The 16,336-nt window shown below is 39.2% G+C and overlaps 1 protein-coding gene across 1 annotated transcript in view; it reads right to left on the reverse strand.

Moving 5' to 3' along the window:
* LOC103516171 (trypsin I-P1-like) overlaps positions 1-15,809 on the reverse strand; it is a gene marked incomplete at its 5' end in the record, with an annotated part of 32,362 nt that extends 16,553 nt beyond the window's left edge. The window contains one exon of the mRNA XM_017446943.2: positions 15,654-15,809. Coding sequence (XP_017302432.1) covers positions 15,654-15,809 — 156 coding nt within the window. The remainder of the gene's footprint in view (positions 1-15,653) is intronic.
* Between the last annotated feature and the right edge of the window lie 527 nt (positions 15,810-16,336).

The raw sequence follows: 16,336 nt of genomic DNA on the forward strand, positions 1-16,336 counted from the left end.
TACTCTTGACATCTTGTTCTAAGTTAACGGACTAAAGAAAGCACTACCTTATGAGTTAACTCTCCTAACTGCAGTCTGCAAATTAGTAAGTTAGATGGAACATATTCCCATTTAGTTCGTAGCAGATGAGGACCTGATCACCCACCCAGATACGTAAAATGCCCGTAGGAGGCTTTTTTCGGGCTCCATTTGCATTTGGCCACTGAAAATTTGCTCAGCGTCAGGCTACTGTGAAATATTAAGAAGAATCAAAGAAATACGTTTTAAGAAGGTAAGTACCCATACACAATAAGACACCAAGTCTGTATTACATTGTAATTTCCTAATAATTTGTAATTTATGGTAGAAAATAAAAATACATAAAATGATAGAAATAGGTAATTGGTAGTAAGTTAGCACAAATCAGCGTATTTTTCTCACTTACCAATGGCAAGGGCATCAACATCCAGCCGGGGGAATTCACAGAGGGGATTCGAAGCAATATCTCCAGGCACTAGAGTCCACACCGAACCAAAACAAAACAAACATGTTAGTAAAACACTCGAAGTACTGGAAGAGGACATTTCAAACGTGCCGATAGGCGCGCGAACGTCAAGAGCTCGAAACCACGTTTCTAGATTTTACAACTTGAATTAGTCTGAATCAACTGAACATAAGTGCATTATTTTGTTATTGTGCATTGATTTTGTATAGGAAATCTGTGAAATTGTAAGAAAACGAACTTTGATTTTAGTTTTTTTATTATTGAAGTGCTTGCTTTTATTATGATGAATATTATTAGATTACCTATATAAAAAGTTCAAGGTCAGATGGTGCTTCATTGAGATTAGCAAGAGAGAGAGAGAGAAGGAGAGAGAGAGAGAGAGAGGAAGTAAAGGGATAATCCCAAGACAGATTACTCCAGTGAAAGTGATGGCTCAAAAGTAAAGTTAATTACAAAATTTGACCCATAAATACAAACGAACCCAAGTTAAATCAAAGCATCTATAATCTATAGTAAAAAGAAAGATGATTCTGGTATTCCCAGTTTCCCTGAGTTAATCACATCATGATGACCTTAGCCCCATTTTCAGGTTGTCCATAGGAGGGCTTATTTTCAGGTTGACCATAGGAAGCCCCATTTCCAGGTTGTCCATAGGAAGGTCTATTTTCAGGTTGTCCATAGGAAGGCCTATTTTCAGGTTGTCCATAGGAGGGCTTATTTTCAGGTTGTCCATAGGAGGGCTTATTTTCAGGTTGTCCATAAGAAGCCCCATTTCCAGGTTGTCCATAGGAAGGTCTATTTTCAGGTTGTCCATAGGAGGGCTTATTTTCAGGTTGTCCATAGGAGGGACTATTTTCAGATTGTCCATAAGAGGGCCTATTTTCAGCAGGAGCATAAGGAGGTGTGTTTTCAGGTTGTCCATAAGGGGGTCTTTTTTCAGTCGGGGTGTAGCCGGATGGCCCATTTCCATACAGCCCACTGTTTGCCGGTGTTGGAGAGGGCCCGCTTCCATAGAGACCATAACAGTTTATAATAGTATAATAATATAATTATTGGAAAATTAACATCTTGATATACATATCACGTTAATAGATATTATACCTACTATTGTTATACGATTCCTCCACACATTGATATTGTATTATTTTAGGAAAAGTTAGTATCTTTTATAACGCCTGCTAATTTATTTATTCAGCTGGTTTAATGCTATTTTTAGTCATTAAAATAATAATGAACTATTTTAATTTATTCCTTTTTAACAATTTGAAAACACGCGGCACTCGTCATGCAGGTTACCTGCATGCTTCTGCGAAACTGCTTGGACATGCAGACATGCTAAACGAACGCTCTTCCTAAATATCTATAGATTCTTCAACCATGCTATATAATTATGATTATAGGTGGATTATACCGTGTTCCAGTGTTGCCGATTACTATAATCGTATTCCTATGTGGTCTTCACATTGTTCTCATATGAAGCAATAATATTGCTATTATATTAGCTATTATAATAAGTATTGCTATTATATTATTATATTTGCAAGGAAAAAAGAATGCATGATTAGCCAGAATAAATATGTATAGAGTTATAAAATGGATGCCCCTACGTTGCCCTTACAGTGGTCAAAGAAAGAAAATAAAACAGTGTTGCAAAATTCGCTAAATATTAATTCAAAATATTAAAAAATACAAAGTTGGCAACATAGCCCCCTCCTCTACCCATCTTTGAAAGCGATTAGGAATAAAAAGTTTTTCCTTATTTCTTTAATATGTACAAAACTAATTATTAATGATAATAGTTAATGTTAATGGTAGGTACCTAGGTAACTAGTGTAATCATTAAAAAGATTCCACAATCATGAGCTTATGATTACGCCAATTTGAGGTTACATTGATGCCATATGTACACGGAAAAACGTTACTTTACAATGAAAGTTGAGAGTCTGGCAACATTGTCCCCTCCCTCTCTCCTAATGCTGTCGGTCTCATCTTGTCTGAATTGCACTATAGTGAAATTAAGATGCACAGTCAAGGTTGGGTTTATACTTGGCATCAAATACCCATACGAACCGCAAAACAGGTAATGCAGACACCGGATTTTGTGGAATTTCACATTAGATACAGAAATTAATTGCGAGCGAAATGAGTAGGTATCTTCAGAATTTATGCTGTCCTATAGTACATCTAAGGAGCTATTTGTGATGAAGATGAAGAACGAATAGGGAAAGTAAGAAGGAATAGGAAGAGAAGGAAGAGATAGGGAGAAAAAGAAGACAGGAAGATAAAGAAAGAAAAAATTATGGAAAGAACCAATAGGAAGAGAAAAGAGAAATTGGAAAAAAATAAAAGAGAAACCTACCTCATAATAAATTGAAGACTAGGTATAGATTTTTGTTACGTACGTCAAAATCTCGTTTATTTTTCAGACTAGACAAACAGAGGTAGGTAACTATCAAAAAATAAAAATACACTAAACTGCATAGAGTGAGAGGTTTTCTGTATTCGGGAATGACTGAATGAGTATCAAAAATATCAAAATGCCAAAATCTGGCTACGACCACCTTACAGTTTTGCCCTAAGCTAGAGGATTAGTCGCCTGCTGAGGTTATGGACCCTAAACCCAGAACCCAGAACTTAATCAGAGGACTTTACACAAGTTAATCACGTGATACCTAAGATTTAAGCAGATATTCAAATTGCTTTCGTGTAAAAACTGGTTGATTGGTTACTGGTTAGCTGCCAACAAAAACAAAGTAGGTAGTAGGTACAGTGTGTACTTTGAATTCTGGCCCAGGAGAAAAGTCAAGGAAGGTGAGAAGAAGATTTTAAAGTATAGGCTGTCAGCTGAGTTGGAGTCCAATTGGAATCCAATGAAGGTAAAGAAAAAAAATTAACTTTCTGATAGCTTTTGTTCTGATTATTGTTAAGGGCATCCAATTTAAGTTACTAAGACTACAGGTTAGCTTCCTTGGAATCATTCACCTTAGCATGGGGGTAAAATAGTTATTAGATTTTGATTTTACATTTCTGCTTTTACCTATAAATTTGTAGATTAGTATTTTGTACTGATTACCTACTAGTTATGTATTCAGGGTGAATTAACTTTTGGATTGGGTTTCATATAAGGAATTCCCCTTGGTTCCTTATTTACCTATTTATTAAGTATGAGAGAAAATTGTATCAGTGAGTAAGGGCTAGACCGCGGGTTCGATTCCCGCCCGGCGCGGATTTTATCCTGAAGGGATAAGGTTCGGAACGGCTGGCTTTCTCCTATCCTGTCTTCCTTCTCTCTTCGATTTCGGCACGATAAGACCCTAGCAGTTACAGTTCCCTCTGTCAAACCTCTTGAAAAAAAAAAGAAAAATAGCGCACCCCTAAAGGGGATTTAGCTCAAAAAAACCTATTTCGGGGTTTGAGTGCTTTGACTCTTTTGGTTCTTAGAACGGATATCAATATCGAACTCCCCCTCTTCCTCACCCTCAGGTTCAGGATTGTCATTCTCGTACACTCCCTTGTAGAACGGATTGGCTATGATCAGGTTGTTCTCCCGGCAGGGGAAGATGACACCAATGAAGTCCGGGACACAGAGGGATATGAACGCGTAGCCCGGGCGACTAGGGTGTTGAATGGGTGCTTTGACCTGGAAAAAGTTAGTTAGCAAAGTCAGCCTAGTTAGTTTGAAGGGGTATACAAGGTAAGGAATTCTGAATTCAGGCCGAATAATTTTGTTTGAAAGGGGTTTAACCCCTTGGCCAGCCTAGTTAGCGCGCCTACATTTGGTTTTGGCAAAATTTTACGAGTGGATACCTTTCGCACTCAACCTTTGCTATTTCTTTAGCAAGGGAAATTCAGACTGGTATACTCCCTGTTCAAAGTCCCCCAGCCAGACTAAGCTGGTCTACTCCCTGTTCAACCCAGCCCCCCCGCCAGACATATTCTTTCATTTTAAAAATAATAACACTCGTAAAATGACCTGGAAGGCACAGGTGTGCGGGTGTGAACAGGTGACGTTTCGAACTCCGCCGACTGCGCGGGCGATGGCCTTACATGCCCGGTCTGGTGGGCCGACTCGGGTACAGAGCTTGTTGGGTCGGGGTTGCTGACAGACGTGGGTCTTCTCCAAGTCTCCTAGGACGTCTGTAAGGAAGAAGAAGGAATCATTTATTATTTATTAATTTATTATGCTGTTAACACACATTATGCACATTTACAAATACAATTCTTATTTCTAATCTTATTAATAAGTTATTAACTAATCTTAACCCTAAGTTGCAATGATTTCAAGTAGGTATAAAACCATAGGTCTTTAGGGAGAGGGAGTTTTCCCTCCGTTCGACAACAAGTTAGCTTGGTTGACAGTGTTAAATGTAAGTAAGGTTGTAAGCGCTAGGCCGCGGGTTCGATTTTCGCCCGGGGATGATTTTATCCTGATAATGTTTGCTCTTGGAACGGCTGCCTTTCTCCTCTCCTGTCTTCCTTCTCTCTTCGATTTCGGGACGATAAGACCTTGGCAGTTACAGCGGTAAATCTGCTGATATGAGGTATGAGGTTTTGCCAGTGATGTCAATATGAACAGGCACTGAGCAACGGAAACTCTATTTCGTGTTGATAAAGAAAACACAAGATAAATAATTAATTGATGTTTCATGTAGATAGATTAATTTCCAAGGAGGAAATTCAAACTTGACAATTTTGAATCATCAGTAGGTAAACAATATACCTAACATAATTATGCGAACACTCATGATCCTCATGAATGAGACATAGGTAGGTACCTACTTTTTTTCAAGAGGTTTGATAGAAGGAATTGTAACTGCTAAGGTCTTATCGTCCCGAAAGCTAACAGAGAAGAAAGACAGGATAGGAGAAAGCCAGAACTTCCGAGATAGAACCTTATCTGTTTAGGATAAAATCCGCCCCGGGCGGGATTTGAACCCGCTTCTTATTTTCAATCACTTCTTAGCCCGCAGCGGCGATAGTATGTTGAATACCTACACTAATTCCCCATGGTTCACTGAAGTTAAGTAACGTTAAGTAACTCTCAGAATGTCAGTTTTTTTGTCGTTAGTGATGGCACCCACTATATTGAAATAAAAGAAAATTCTTCAATACCTTATACATATGATCAACAGAGTCAAGGGGCAAAGTACCAGCCAAGTTATGCAGACTGGGTAATTCCCACCTAAAATCTCAGACGCGAATACCACGTGTAGTCCCGGGGTTAAATCAATTTGCGAATATTATGGCGTATGTTGAATTGTTGATGAGGTCAAAGAATTTGGACTTTTTGTAGCCAAAACCAAATGTCAGCCCAAAAGCAATCACCCTAGGGCTGACTGACAGGCTGACGAAAAACGCCGACACCGTCTGTACACGGGAAAAGGCGAAGAAGGAGAAGAAGAGGTATAAAAAAGTTTAGTACCTATCTTGGCATTGGCGAAATGGTCTTAAGGCCAGCCACCCACTATCAGGTAGACCGCACATCAGGTACGGCTGAAAAAGTCCGTCCGTCAGGTCTACCTGATGAGCACACACACTATCAGGTAGACCTGACAGGCGGACCTGATCAGGTGTACCTGTCAGGTCTACCTGATAGTGGCTGGTCGAAGGCCGAACCATACAGTTAACACGTGCCTCTTAGTTACTATTATTACCGGGGGTTTTTACTCATATGACCTTTTATTACCTACTTATAACGGGGGTTTTCACTTACTCCTCATTGTCCGTGACTCGTGAGGATAATGGAGTTATGAAACTAAACTATGGATAGTAATTAAAGGTGATCAATATAAATTCAGGGAAACTGAACTATAGTTAATAAGGTGGTTTAAATTCAGGCTAAACTATGGATAGAGTACCTAATAATGAAGGTAATATAAATTCAGAGAAGCTAAACCGTGGTGTTTCCCCCCGTCAATGTATCACTGGGGGTTTAATACGACCTTGTAGGTGTGGTTTTAACCTAATAATAATAATAATAATAAACTCTTTATTGTTGAAAATTCATACAATACATAAAGTACAAATTTAACAAAAGGCGGGATTATTGCCTTAGGCAATCTCTGCCATCCAACCCTAAGTATCTATTGTACTTACTAAGTGTTAGTAAGTAAGTAAGTAAGTAGAATTATTATATATTGTACCTATTAGTTCGTAGAAATGCACAAAGTCCCGTTAGATCAGAGTGCTCGTGGCACAGATAATAACAGGTATCAAAGCAGATAATGAAATAATTATTGATCTATGTGAAAAACAAATAAAAATAAAATATTTACAAGTAGGTAATAATAAGAACGATTTTCACCGGTTAAGGACGGTTACAAGTAGGTAATGATCTTCAATAATGTGGTACCTACCTAGGTATTTTTTAACTGCCTAAGCAGCCTAAGAAGGAGTAATTAAATAAATAGGGCACTATAATTGTTGTGTATGATGGTGGTTTCGAACCAGTGTATTTCGGTTTTCCAATATCCAATATTGGCTAGAGTGAATTGATTCAATCCTCAGTCTTGATTTTCACTCTGGTGAGTCTACACAAAATAAATTCGTTCCAATGTTCTATTTTCAAAGTGATCTTTTCTTACTACATTAGAACTCCAACTCAACACTACCAACCAAGCTAACTAGGCTGGCTCAGCAGGTTTAGTTTGTTCAATGTAATGTAAATGCAGTTTCTTTGTGTTATTGGATTTTTCCCAATATCTCAATAATCCTAAAATCCAATATTTACCTACCATGCTGGCACCAGTCGCTATGTGTCATAGCTACTCATTTTCCTCACGAGGCTGAGTGGGCCCCGCAACAGCCAGTCACGGAATCAATCATTTGCACGATACAAATTTCTTGACTCCCCCAGGAATCGAACCGGGTCTCCCACATGCAAGGCGAGTGCAGTGATAACTACACCATGGGAGCTGATGCTTAGTTTGTTTAATATTGACCTCTATATGACAAGAGAAAAAGAAGAAGACACCTTAGGACCACTGATCTAAATGTAAAAAAAAATAACTTTATTTTCATATCTGATATTTCTCAACTTAACTTGCTCTCTATTTTTTTTTTTTTTTTTTGTATTTTACTAATGTACAATAAAAAAATTGATTAAAAAATTGTTTATTTACCTATGTGCTTTTAAATCATTGTTAAAAAATCTCTCATTTTTAAAATTTGTGATTATTTATAGGTACCTAGCTCATTTGCAGAACTCGTCATGAGAGTCCTAACCCGGGCGGGAATCGAACCCGCGTCCTAGGGCTTTCAAGGCAGATGCGCTAGCCTCCAAGCTAACTAAGCTGGCTAAATGACGCCACTGATTTCTACTTGAATAGAATAATGATTAAATCTAATGAGCATTATTTCCATGTTATTAGCACGTAACTTGTAATTTGGTACTTATTTTCTTAGTTATAAAATTTGCAAGTTCTCTGCAATTTCCTCTTGCCTGGTGGATACATCTCATATTTATTTTTTCTGCACGTCTTCTTTACAACGGGTATTTTGTTTTGTTTCCCTAGAGTGGCCTATCAACTATGTGTTGCCTACCTAGCTATACCTGCATGGCTAGTAAAATCCCTTCACACAGGGGGGTATCGAACCCGTAACTTTTCAACTGTAAGTTGGATAGTGCTAGAAGTTGCACAATTCGATTCAGCGTGAAAAATCACATAAAATAGCTTGTTTCCCTAGAGTGGCCTATCAACTATGTGTTGCCTACCTAGCTATACCTGCGTTACTAGTAAAATCCCTTCACACAGGGGAGTATTGAACCCGTAACTTTTCAACTGTAAGTCCAATAGTGTTGGAAGTTGTACCATTCGGTTCGGCGTGAAAAATCACATAGGATTGACTATTCACATGCTCATTTGTAAATAGTTCACAAAGAAGAGTGAAAGTCGATGACACAGGGGGAGTATCAAACCCGTAACTTTTCAACTGTAAGTTGGATAGTGCTAGAAGTTGCACAATTCGATTCAGCGTGAAAAATTACATGAAATAGCCCATTCATATGCGAATTTATCCATAATTATATTTAAATTTATTGACAAAGGAAAGACTCGAACCTGTAATTCCTTAACTGTTGGTCGGATAGAGCTATAAGTTAAACCATCAGAAGACAGATGCGCTACCCTCCAAACTATTATGCTACCATTATAAAAGTTGAATAAAAAATAAATAAATAAATAAAAGAAAAAGATTGTATGTATCTTAGAACCGTTTTCGTATTACTTCAAGGAATATTATTTTATCAATGTCCATCCAGGAACGGAACAGTTTGGTCAGAAAATTTTCGCCCTGCTGGGAATCGATCCCACCACCTCCGGATTGAAAGTCAGTGTTACCTATTTTATATTTTTTGTTGTTGTAGCTTTGAATTTTACCAGAGTAAATTACTTTCTTTCGAAGGGCGATTCTCAAAAAAAAAAAAAAAAAAAAAAAAAAAAAAAATTCAGGACTTATACCTAGGGTGACGCAATTTTTTTTTTTGAAGGGGGGTTTTCAAAAAAAAAAAAAAAAAAAAAAAAAAAATACAGGACTTATACCTAGGTACCTATTTTACAGAACTTTTGTGAGGTATCGAGAATCGAGTGCAGGTATCCAGTAGGTGGTGTAGGTACCTATTACCTATTACCTACACGTGCTTTATAGGCATACGTATTATACGTAATCCCTCGATTATACGTTCTATTGTAGGTATACCCACTTTGAGGGTTTTTTCAAATCTCGGTGTGCCTATTTTATCAGATTACCTAATATATGTACCTACCTATTTTGTTCCATCACTTTCTATTTTTCTAATGACGATTCTATTTTTCTTGGTGACGATATTTTTTCTTGTGAAAGTCCTGCGGGATTTTCGCTTCCAGATTTTCGAGAATAAGGCATTTTCTGAAAACAGCTACGTACTTGTAAAAACCCATAGACTGTAGGTATTGCCTGAAGAAAACGTAGGTTTCTACCACTTGTCTTTAGTGATCTTAGCATGCTCTGATTCTCTAAAATACTCTGAATTTCTTTATGACGTAGGTACTCACCTGAGATAAGATATTAGGTATGTAGGTAAATACCATTCACCTACCAATCTGACCAATTTCCAAGGAGGAAATTCAAACTTGACAATTTTGAATCATCAGTAAGTAAACAATATACCTAACCATGTGCAAACACTCATGATTCTCATGAATGAGACATAGGTAGGTACCTACTTTTTTCAAGAGGTTTGATAGAAGGAATTGTAAGTACTGAGGTCTTATCGTCCCGAAAGCTAACAGAGAAGAAAGACAGGATAGGAGAAAGCCAGAACTTCCGAGAAAGAACATTATCTGTTTAGGATAAAATCCGCCCCGGGCGGGATTTGAACCCGCTTCTTATTTTCAATCACTTCTTAGCAGCGGCGATAGTATGTTGAATACATTCGGTTCACTGAAGTTAAGTAACGTTAAGTAACTCTCGGAATGTCAGTTTTTTGTCGTTAGTGATGGCACCCACTATATTGAAATAAAAGAATTAATTCGTCAATACCTTATACATATGATCAACAGAGTCAAGGGGCAAAGTACCAGGCAAGTTATTAATTTCCAAGGAGGAAATTCAAACTTGACAATTTTGAATCATCAGTAGGTAAACAATATACCTAACATGTGCAAACACTCATGATTCTCATCAATGAGACATAGGTAGGTAGGTAGGTAGGTACCTACTTTTTTTTCAAGAGGTTTGATAGAAGGAATTGTAACTACTAAGGTCTTATCGTCCCGAAAGCTAACAGAGAAGAAAGACAGGATAGGAGAAAGCCAGAACTTCCGAGAAAGAACCTTATCTGTTCAGGATAAAATCCGCCCCGGGCGGGATTTGAACCCGCTTCTTATTTTCAATCACTTCTTAGCTAGCAGCGGCGATAGTATGTTGAATACACTAATTCCCCATGGTAACCATGCTTCACTGAAGTTAAGTAACTCTCAGAATGTCAGTTTTTTGTCGTTAGTGATGGCACCCACTAATCCCACTATATTGAAATAAAAGAATTAATTCGTCAATACCTTATACATATGATCAACAGAGTCAAGGGGCAAAGTACCAGGCAAGTTATGCAGACTGGGTAATTCCCACCGAAAATCTCAGACGCGAATACCACGTGCAGTCCCGGGGTTAAATCAATTTGCGAATATTATGGGGTATGTTGAATTGTTGATGGGGTCAAAGAATTTAGACTTTTTGTAGCCAAAACCAAATGTGAGCCCAAAAGCAATCACCCTAGGGCTGATTGAGAGGCTGACGAAAAACGCCGACCCCGTCTGTACACGGGAAAAGGCGAAGAAGGAGAAGAAGATAGTCCTGGGGTTAAATTAATTTGCGAATATTATGGGGTATGTTGAATTGTTGATGAGGTCAAAGAATTTAGACTTTTTGTAGCCAAAACCAAATGTCAGCCCAAAAGCAATCACCCTAGGGCTGATTGAGAGGCTGACGAAAAACGCCGACCTCGTCTGAAGACGGGAAAAGGCGAAGAAGGAGAAGAAGAGGTATAGAAAAGTTTAGTATCTATCTTGGCATTGGCGAAATGGTCTTAAGGCCAGCCGAACCATACAAAGAGGTATAGACAAGTTTAGTACCTATCTTGGCATTGGCGAAATGGTCTTAAGGCCAGCCACTCACTATCAAGTAGACCTGACAGGTACACCTGATCATCAGATCCACCTGATAACTGATGAGCACACATACTATCAGGTAGACCGCACATCAGGTACGGCTGAAAAAGTCCGCCCGTCAGGTCTACCTGATGAGCACACACACTATCAGGTGGACCTGACAGGCGGACCTGATCAGGTGTACCTGTCAGGTCTACTTGGTAGTGGCTGGTCTAAGGCCGAACCATACAGCTAACACGTGCTTCTTAGTTACTATTAGGTATTACCGGGGGTTTTTTACTCATATGACCTTATTAATACCTACTCATAACGGGGGTTTTCACTTACTCCCCATTGTCCGTGACTCGTGAGGATAATGGAGTTGGGAAACTAAACTATGGATAGTAATAAAGGTCATGATGGTGGTTTAAATTCAGGGAACCTGAACTATAGTTAATAATGTGGTTTAAATTCAGGGAAGCTAAACTGTGGATAGAGTATATACTTAATAATGAAGGTGATATAAATTCAGAGAAGCTAAAACCGTGGTGTTTCCCCCCGTCAATGTATCACTGGGGGTTTAATACGACCTTGTAGGTGTGGTTTTAACCTAAGTATCTATTGTACTTACTAAGTGTTAGTAAGTAAGTAAGTAGAATTATTATAATCATATTGTACCTATTAGTTCGTAGAAATGCACAAAGTCCCGTTAGATCAGAGTGCTCGTGGCACAGATAATAACAGGTATCAAAGCAGAAGTATCTATTGTACTTACTAAGTGTTAGTAAGTAAGTAAGTAAGTAGAATTATTATATATTGTACCTATTAGTTCGTAGAAATGCACAAAGTCCCGTTAGATCAGAGTGCTCGTGGCACAGATAATAACAGGTATCAAAGCAGATAATGAAATAATTATTGATCTATGTGAAAAACAAATAAAAATAAAATATTTACAAGTAGGTAATAATAAGAACGATTTTCACCGGTTAAGGACGGTTACAAGTAGGTAATGATCTTCAATAATGTGATACCTACCTAGGTATTTTTTAACTGCCGAAGAAGGAGTAATTAAATAAATAGGTACCTAATAGATCAGTTGCGCTTACTTGGGTGATGTTTCAAAGTCATAGAGCAGGAAAAATGAGGACCAACGGAATTTTTCTTTTTCTAATAAATCTAAATAAAATAATAGGTACCTAATTCTACATTTCAAGGGGCTGTCAAAGATTTTTTTTTTTTTGTATTTTACTAATGTACAGTAAAAAAATTGTTTATTTACCTATATAGGTACCTACCTATGTGCTTTTAAATCATTATTGTTAAAAAATCTCTCATTTTTAAAATTTGTGATTATTTATAGGTACCTACCTAGCTCATTGGCGAAACTCGTCATGAGAGTCCTAACCCGGGCGGGAATCGAACCCGCGCCCTAGGGCTTTCAAGGCAGATGCGCTAGCCTCCAAGCTAACTAAGCTGGCTAAATGACGCCACTGATTTCTACTTGAATAGAATAATCATTAAATCTAATGAGCATTATTTCCATGTTGTTAGCACGTAACTTGTAATTTGGTACTTATTTCTTGGTTATAAAATTTGCAAGTTCTCTGCAATTTCCTCTTGCCTGGTGGATACATCTCATATTTATTTTTTCTGCACGTCTTCTTTACAACGGGTATTTTGTTGTGTTTCCCTAGAGCCTAGAGTGGCCTACCAACTATGTGTTGCCTATCTAGCTATACCTGCGTTACTAGTAAAATCCCTTCACACAGGGGAGTATTGAACCCGTAACTTTTCAACTGTAAGTCGAATAGTGTTAGAAGTTGCATCATTCGGTTCGGCGTTAAAAATCACATAGGATTGACTATTCACATGCTCATTTGTAAATAGTTCACAAAGAAGAGTGAAAGTCGATGACACAGGGGGAGTATCGAACCCGTAACTTTTCAACTGTAAGTTGGATAGTGCTAGAAGTTGCACAATTCGATTCAGCGTGAAAAATCACATAAAATAGCTCTCCATATTATTTGACCTATACCTCGTATACTACTATAATAGTTCCATCAGGCAGGTCGGTATTCCAAGAGGGCCTATTTCCAGGTGGTCCGTAAGAAGGTCGGTTTTCGGGTTGTCCATAGGAGGGCCTATAAGCTTGCCCATACGAAGGCCTATTATTTTGTCCATAGGAAGGCTTTCTTTCAGGTTGTCCATAAGAGGGCCTGTTAGATTGTTCGTAGGAAGGTCTATTTTCAGGTTGTCCATAGGAGGGCTTATTTTCAGGTTGTCCATAGAAGGGCTTGTTTTCAGGTCGTCCATAGGAAGGCCTATTTTCAGGTTGTCCATAGGAGGGCTTATTTTCAGGTTGTCCATAGGAGGGCTTATTTTCAGGTTGTCCATAGGAAGGTCTATTTTCAGGTTGTCCATAGGAAGGTCTATTTTCAGGTTGTCCATAGGAGGGCTTATTTTCAGGTTGTCCATAGGAGGGCTTATTTTCAGGTTGTCCATAGGAGGGCTTATTTTCAGGTTGTCCATAGGAGGGCTTATTTTCAGGTTGTCCATAGGAGGGCTTATTTTCAGGTTGTCCATAGGAGGGCTTATTTTCAGGTTGTCCATAGGAGGGCTTATTTTCAGGTTGTCCATAGGAGGGCCCATTTCCAGGTTGTCCATAGGAAGGTCTATCTTCAGGTTGTCCATAGGAGGGCTTATTTTCAGGTTGTCCATAAGAAGCCCCATTTCCAGGTTGTCCATAGGAAGGTCTATTTTCAGGTTGTCCATAGGAAGGCCTATTTTCAGGTTGTCCATAGGAGGGCTTATTTTCAGGTTGACCATAGGAAGCCCCATTTCCAGGTTGTCCATAGGAAGGTCTATTTTCAGGTTGTCCATAGGAAGGCCTATTTTCAGGTTGTCCATAGGAGGGCTTATTTTCAGGTTGACCATAGGAAGCCCCATTTCCAGGTTGTCCATAGGAAGGTCTATTTTCAGGTTGTCCATAGGAGGGCTTATTTTCAGGTTGACCATAGGAAGCCCCATTTCCAGGTTGTCCATAGGAAGGTCTATTTTCAGGTTGTCCATAGGAAGGCCTATTTTCAGGTTGTCCATAGGAGGGCTTATTTTCAGGTTGTCCATAAGAAGCCCCATTTCCAGGTTGTCCATAGGAAGGTCTATTTTCAGGTTGTCCATAGGAAGGCCTATTTTCAGGTTGTCCATAGGAGGGCTTATTTTCAGGTTGACCATAGGAAGCCCCATTTCCAGGTTGTCCATAGGAAGGTCTATTTTCAGGTTGTCCATAGGAAGGCCTATTTTCAGGTTGTCCATAGGAGGGCTTATTTTCAGGTTGACCATAGGAAGCCCCATTTCCAGGTTGTCCATAGGAAGGTCTATTTTCAGGTTGTCCATAGGAGGGCTTATTTTCAGGTTGACCATAGGAAGCCCCATTTCCAGGTTGTCCATAGGAAGGTCTATTTTCAGGTTGTCCATAGGAAGGCCTATTTTCAGGTTGTCCATAGGAGGGCTTATTTTCAGGTTGTCCATAAGAAGCCCCATTTCCAGGTTGTCCATAGGAAGGTCTATTTTCAGGTTGTCCATAGGAAGGCCTATTTTCAGGTTGTCCATAGGAGGGCTTATTTTCAGGTTGACCATAGGAAGCCCCATTTCCAGGTTGTCCATAGGAAGGTCTATTTTCAGGTTGTCCATAGGAAGGCCTATTTTCAGGTTGTCCATAGGAGGGCTTATTTTCAGGTTGACCATAGGAAGCCCCATTTCCAGGTTGTCCATAGGAAGGTCTATTTTCAGGTTGTCCATAGGAGGGCTTATTTTCAGGTTGACCATAGGAAGCCCCATTTCCAGGTTGTCCATAGGAAGGTCTATTTTCAGGTTGTCCAAGGAAAGAAATAGAAGATCCAATAATCCAATGTGGTTCTCACCCAGTTAGGTGCATTTTCAGTGGGCGGGCCTCCATCTTCCTCTTCTATGCTATTGAAGAACGGGTCTACCACTACCAGGTTATTCTCCCGGCAGGGGAAGATGACGCCGGCAAATTCGGGCACACAAAGACTCACATAGGCATCACCTGTTTTGGAGGATACAAAATTTCCGATGAATAGTAAAAGGGATTTCCTATCATGTTGGTACATAGAACCTAAACCTCCACACCTAATATTGAAGTACACTAATCATTGTTGTCTTATTGACTCATCTACTTTCCGATTCTTGGCCTGCGGTTATAACACGTTGATTACCTACATCAGTTCCCAATGGATCACTGAACTTGAGCAACGTTTTGCGTGGTTGGTACGAGGATGGATGACCATCTGGACAATCGCGTGCTGCAGACCTATCCTTGCCCCATTCGGGCTTTTTCTCTCCTCTGCCTTCTATTTCACCTCTGGATCCTCAGCCTACACAATTTATACCTAAATTGTACTAGATCGTTATGTTGGGTACCTACCTGGTTCGCTAGGATGTTGTACAGGTCGCTTGACATGGAACTTGCACGTTCGCTTCCTGAAGCACGATGCATCACTGGTTCCGCCCACAGCTCTGGCTATCTTCTTGCAGAACTCATCAGCCGGGCCTTTACCTCTCTCGCACAATTGAGCGGGTCGGGGTAACGAGCATACATTGGCCTTCTCCCTATCTCCCAACACATCTGATAAGACGGGAATTTGGCAACAGTGTAAAAGTAAAGTAAGGGAGCTCTCAAGTCAGACTGAATTATAGCCTACTTTAAATATGAGTGTAAGGGAACGTCCCACAAGATCTAATCGCAGTGAAAAAGGCCTACCATAATGTACGCTGAAAATAATTTGGCAACAGTGTAAAAGTAAAGTAAGGGAGCTCTCAAGTCAGACTGAAATATAGCCTACTTTAAATATGAGTGTAAGGGAACGTCCCACAAGATCTAATCGCAGTGAAAAAGGCCTACCATAATGTACGCTGAAAATGTAGAAAAAAAGCATGCGGAGAACCTAAAAATGAAATTATGTATCAGCCATAAAATATCTGGGAATCAAGCCTAATTCTCCTGCTTGCTGGACCTCCAAAGAAACTAGAAATTACTATGACATCTTGTTCTAAGTTAACGGACTAAAGAAAGCACTACCTTATGAGTTAACTCTCCTAACTGCAGTCTGCAAATTAGTAAGTTAGCACTATAATCGTATTCCTATGTGGTCTTCACACTGTTCTCATATGAAGCAATAATATTGCTATTATATTAGCTATTATAAGA

The sequence above is a fragment of the Diaphorina citri genome, unplaced genomic scaffold (genome assembly GCF_000475195.1).
Source record: "Diaphorina citri unplaced genomic scaffold, Diaci psyllid genome assembly version 1.1 scaffold1500, whole genome shotgun sequence".
Classification (NCBI taxonomy): domain Eukaryota; kingdom Metazoa; phylum Arthropoda; class Insecta; order Hemiptera; family Psyllidae; genus Diaphorina; species Diaphorina citri.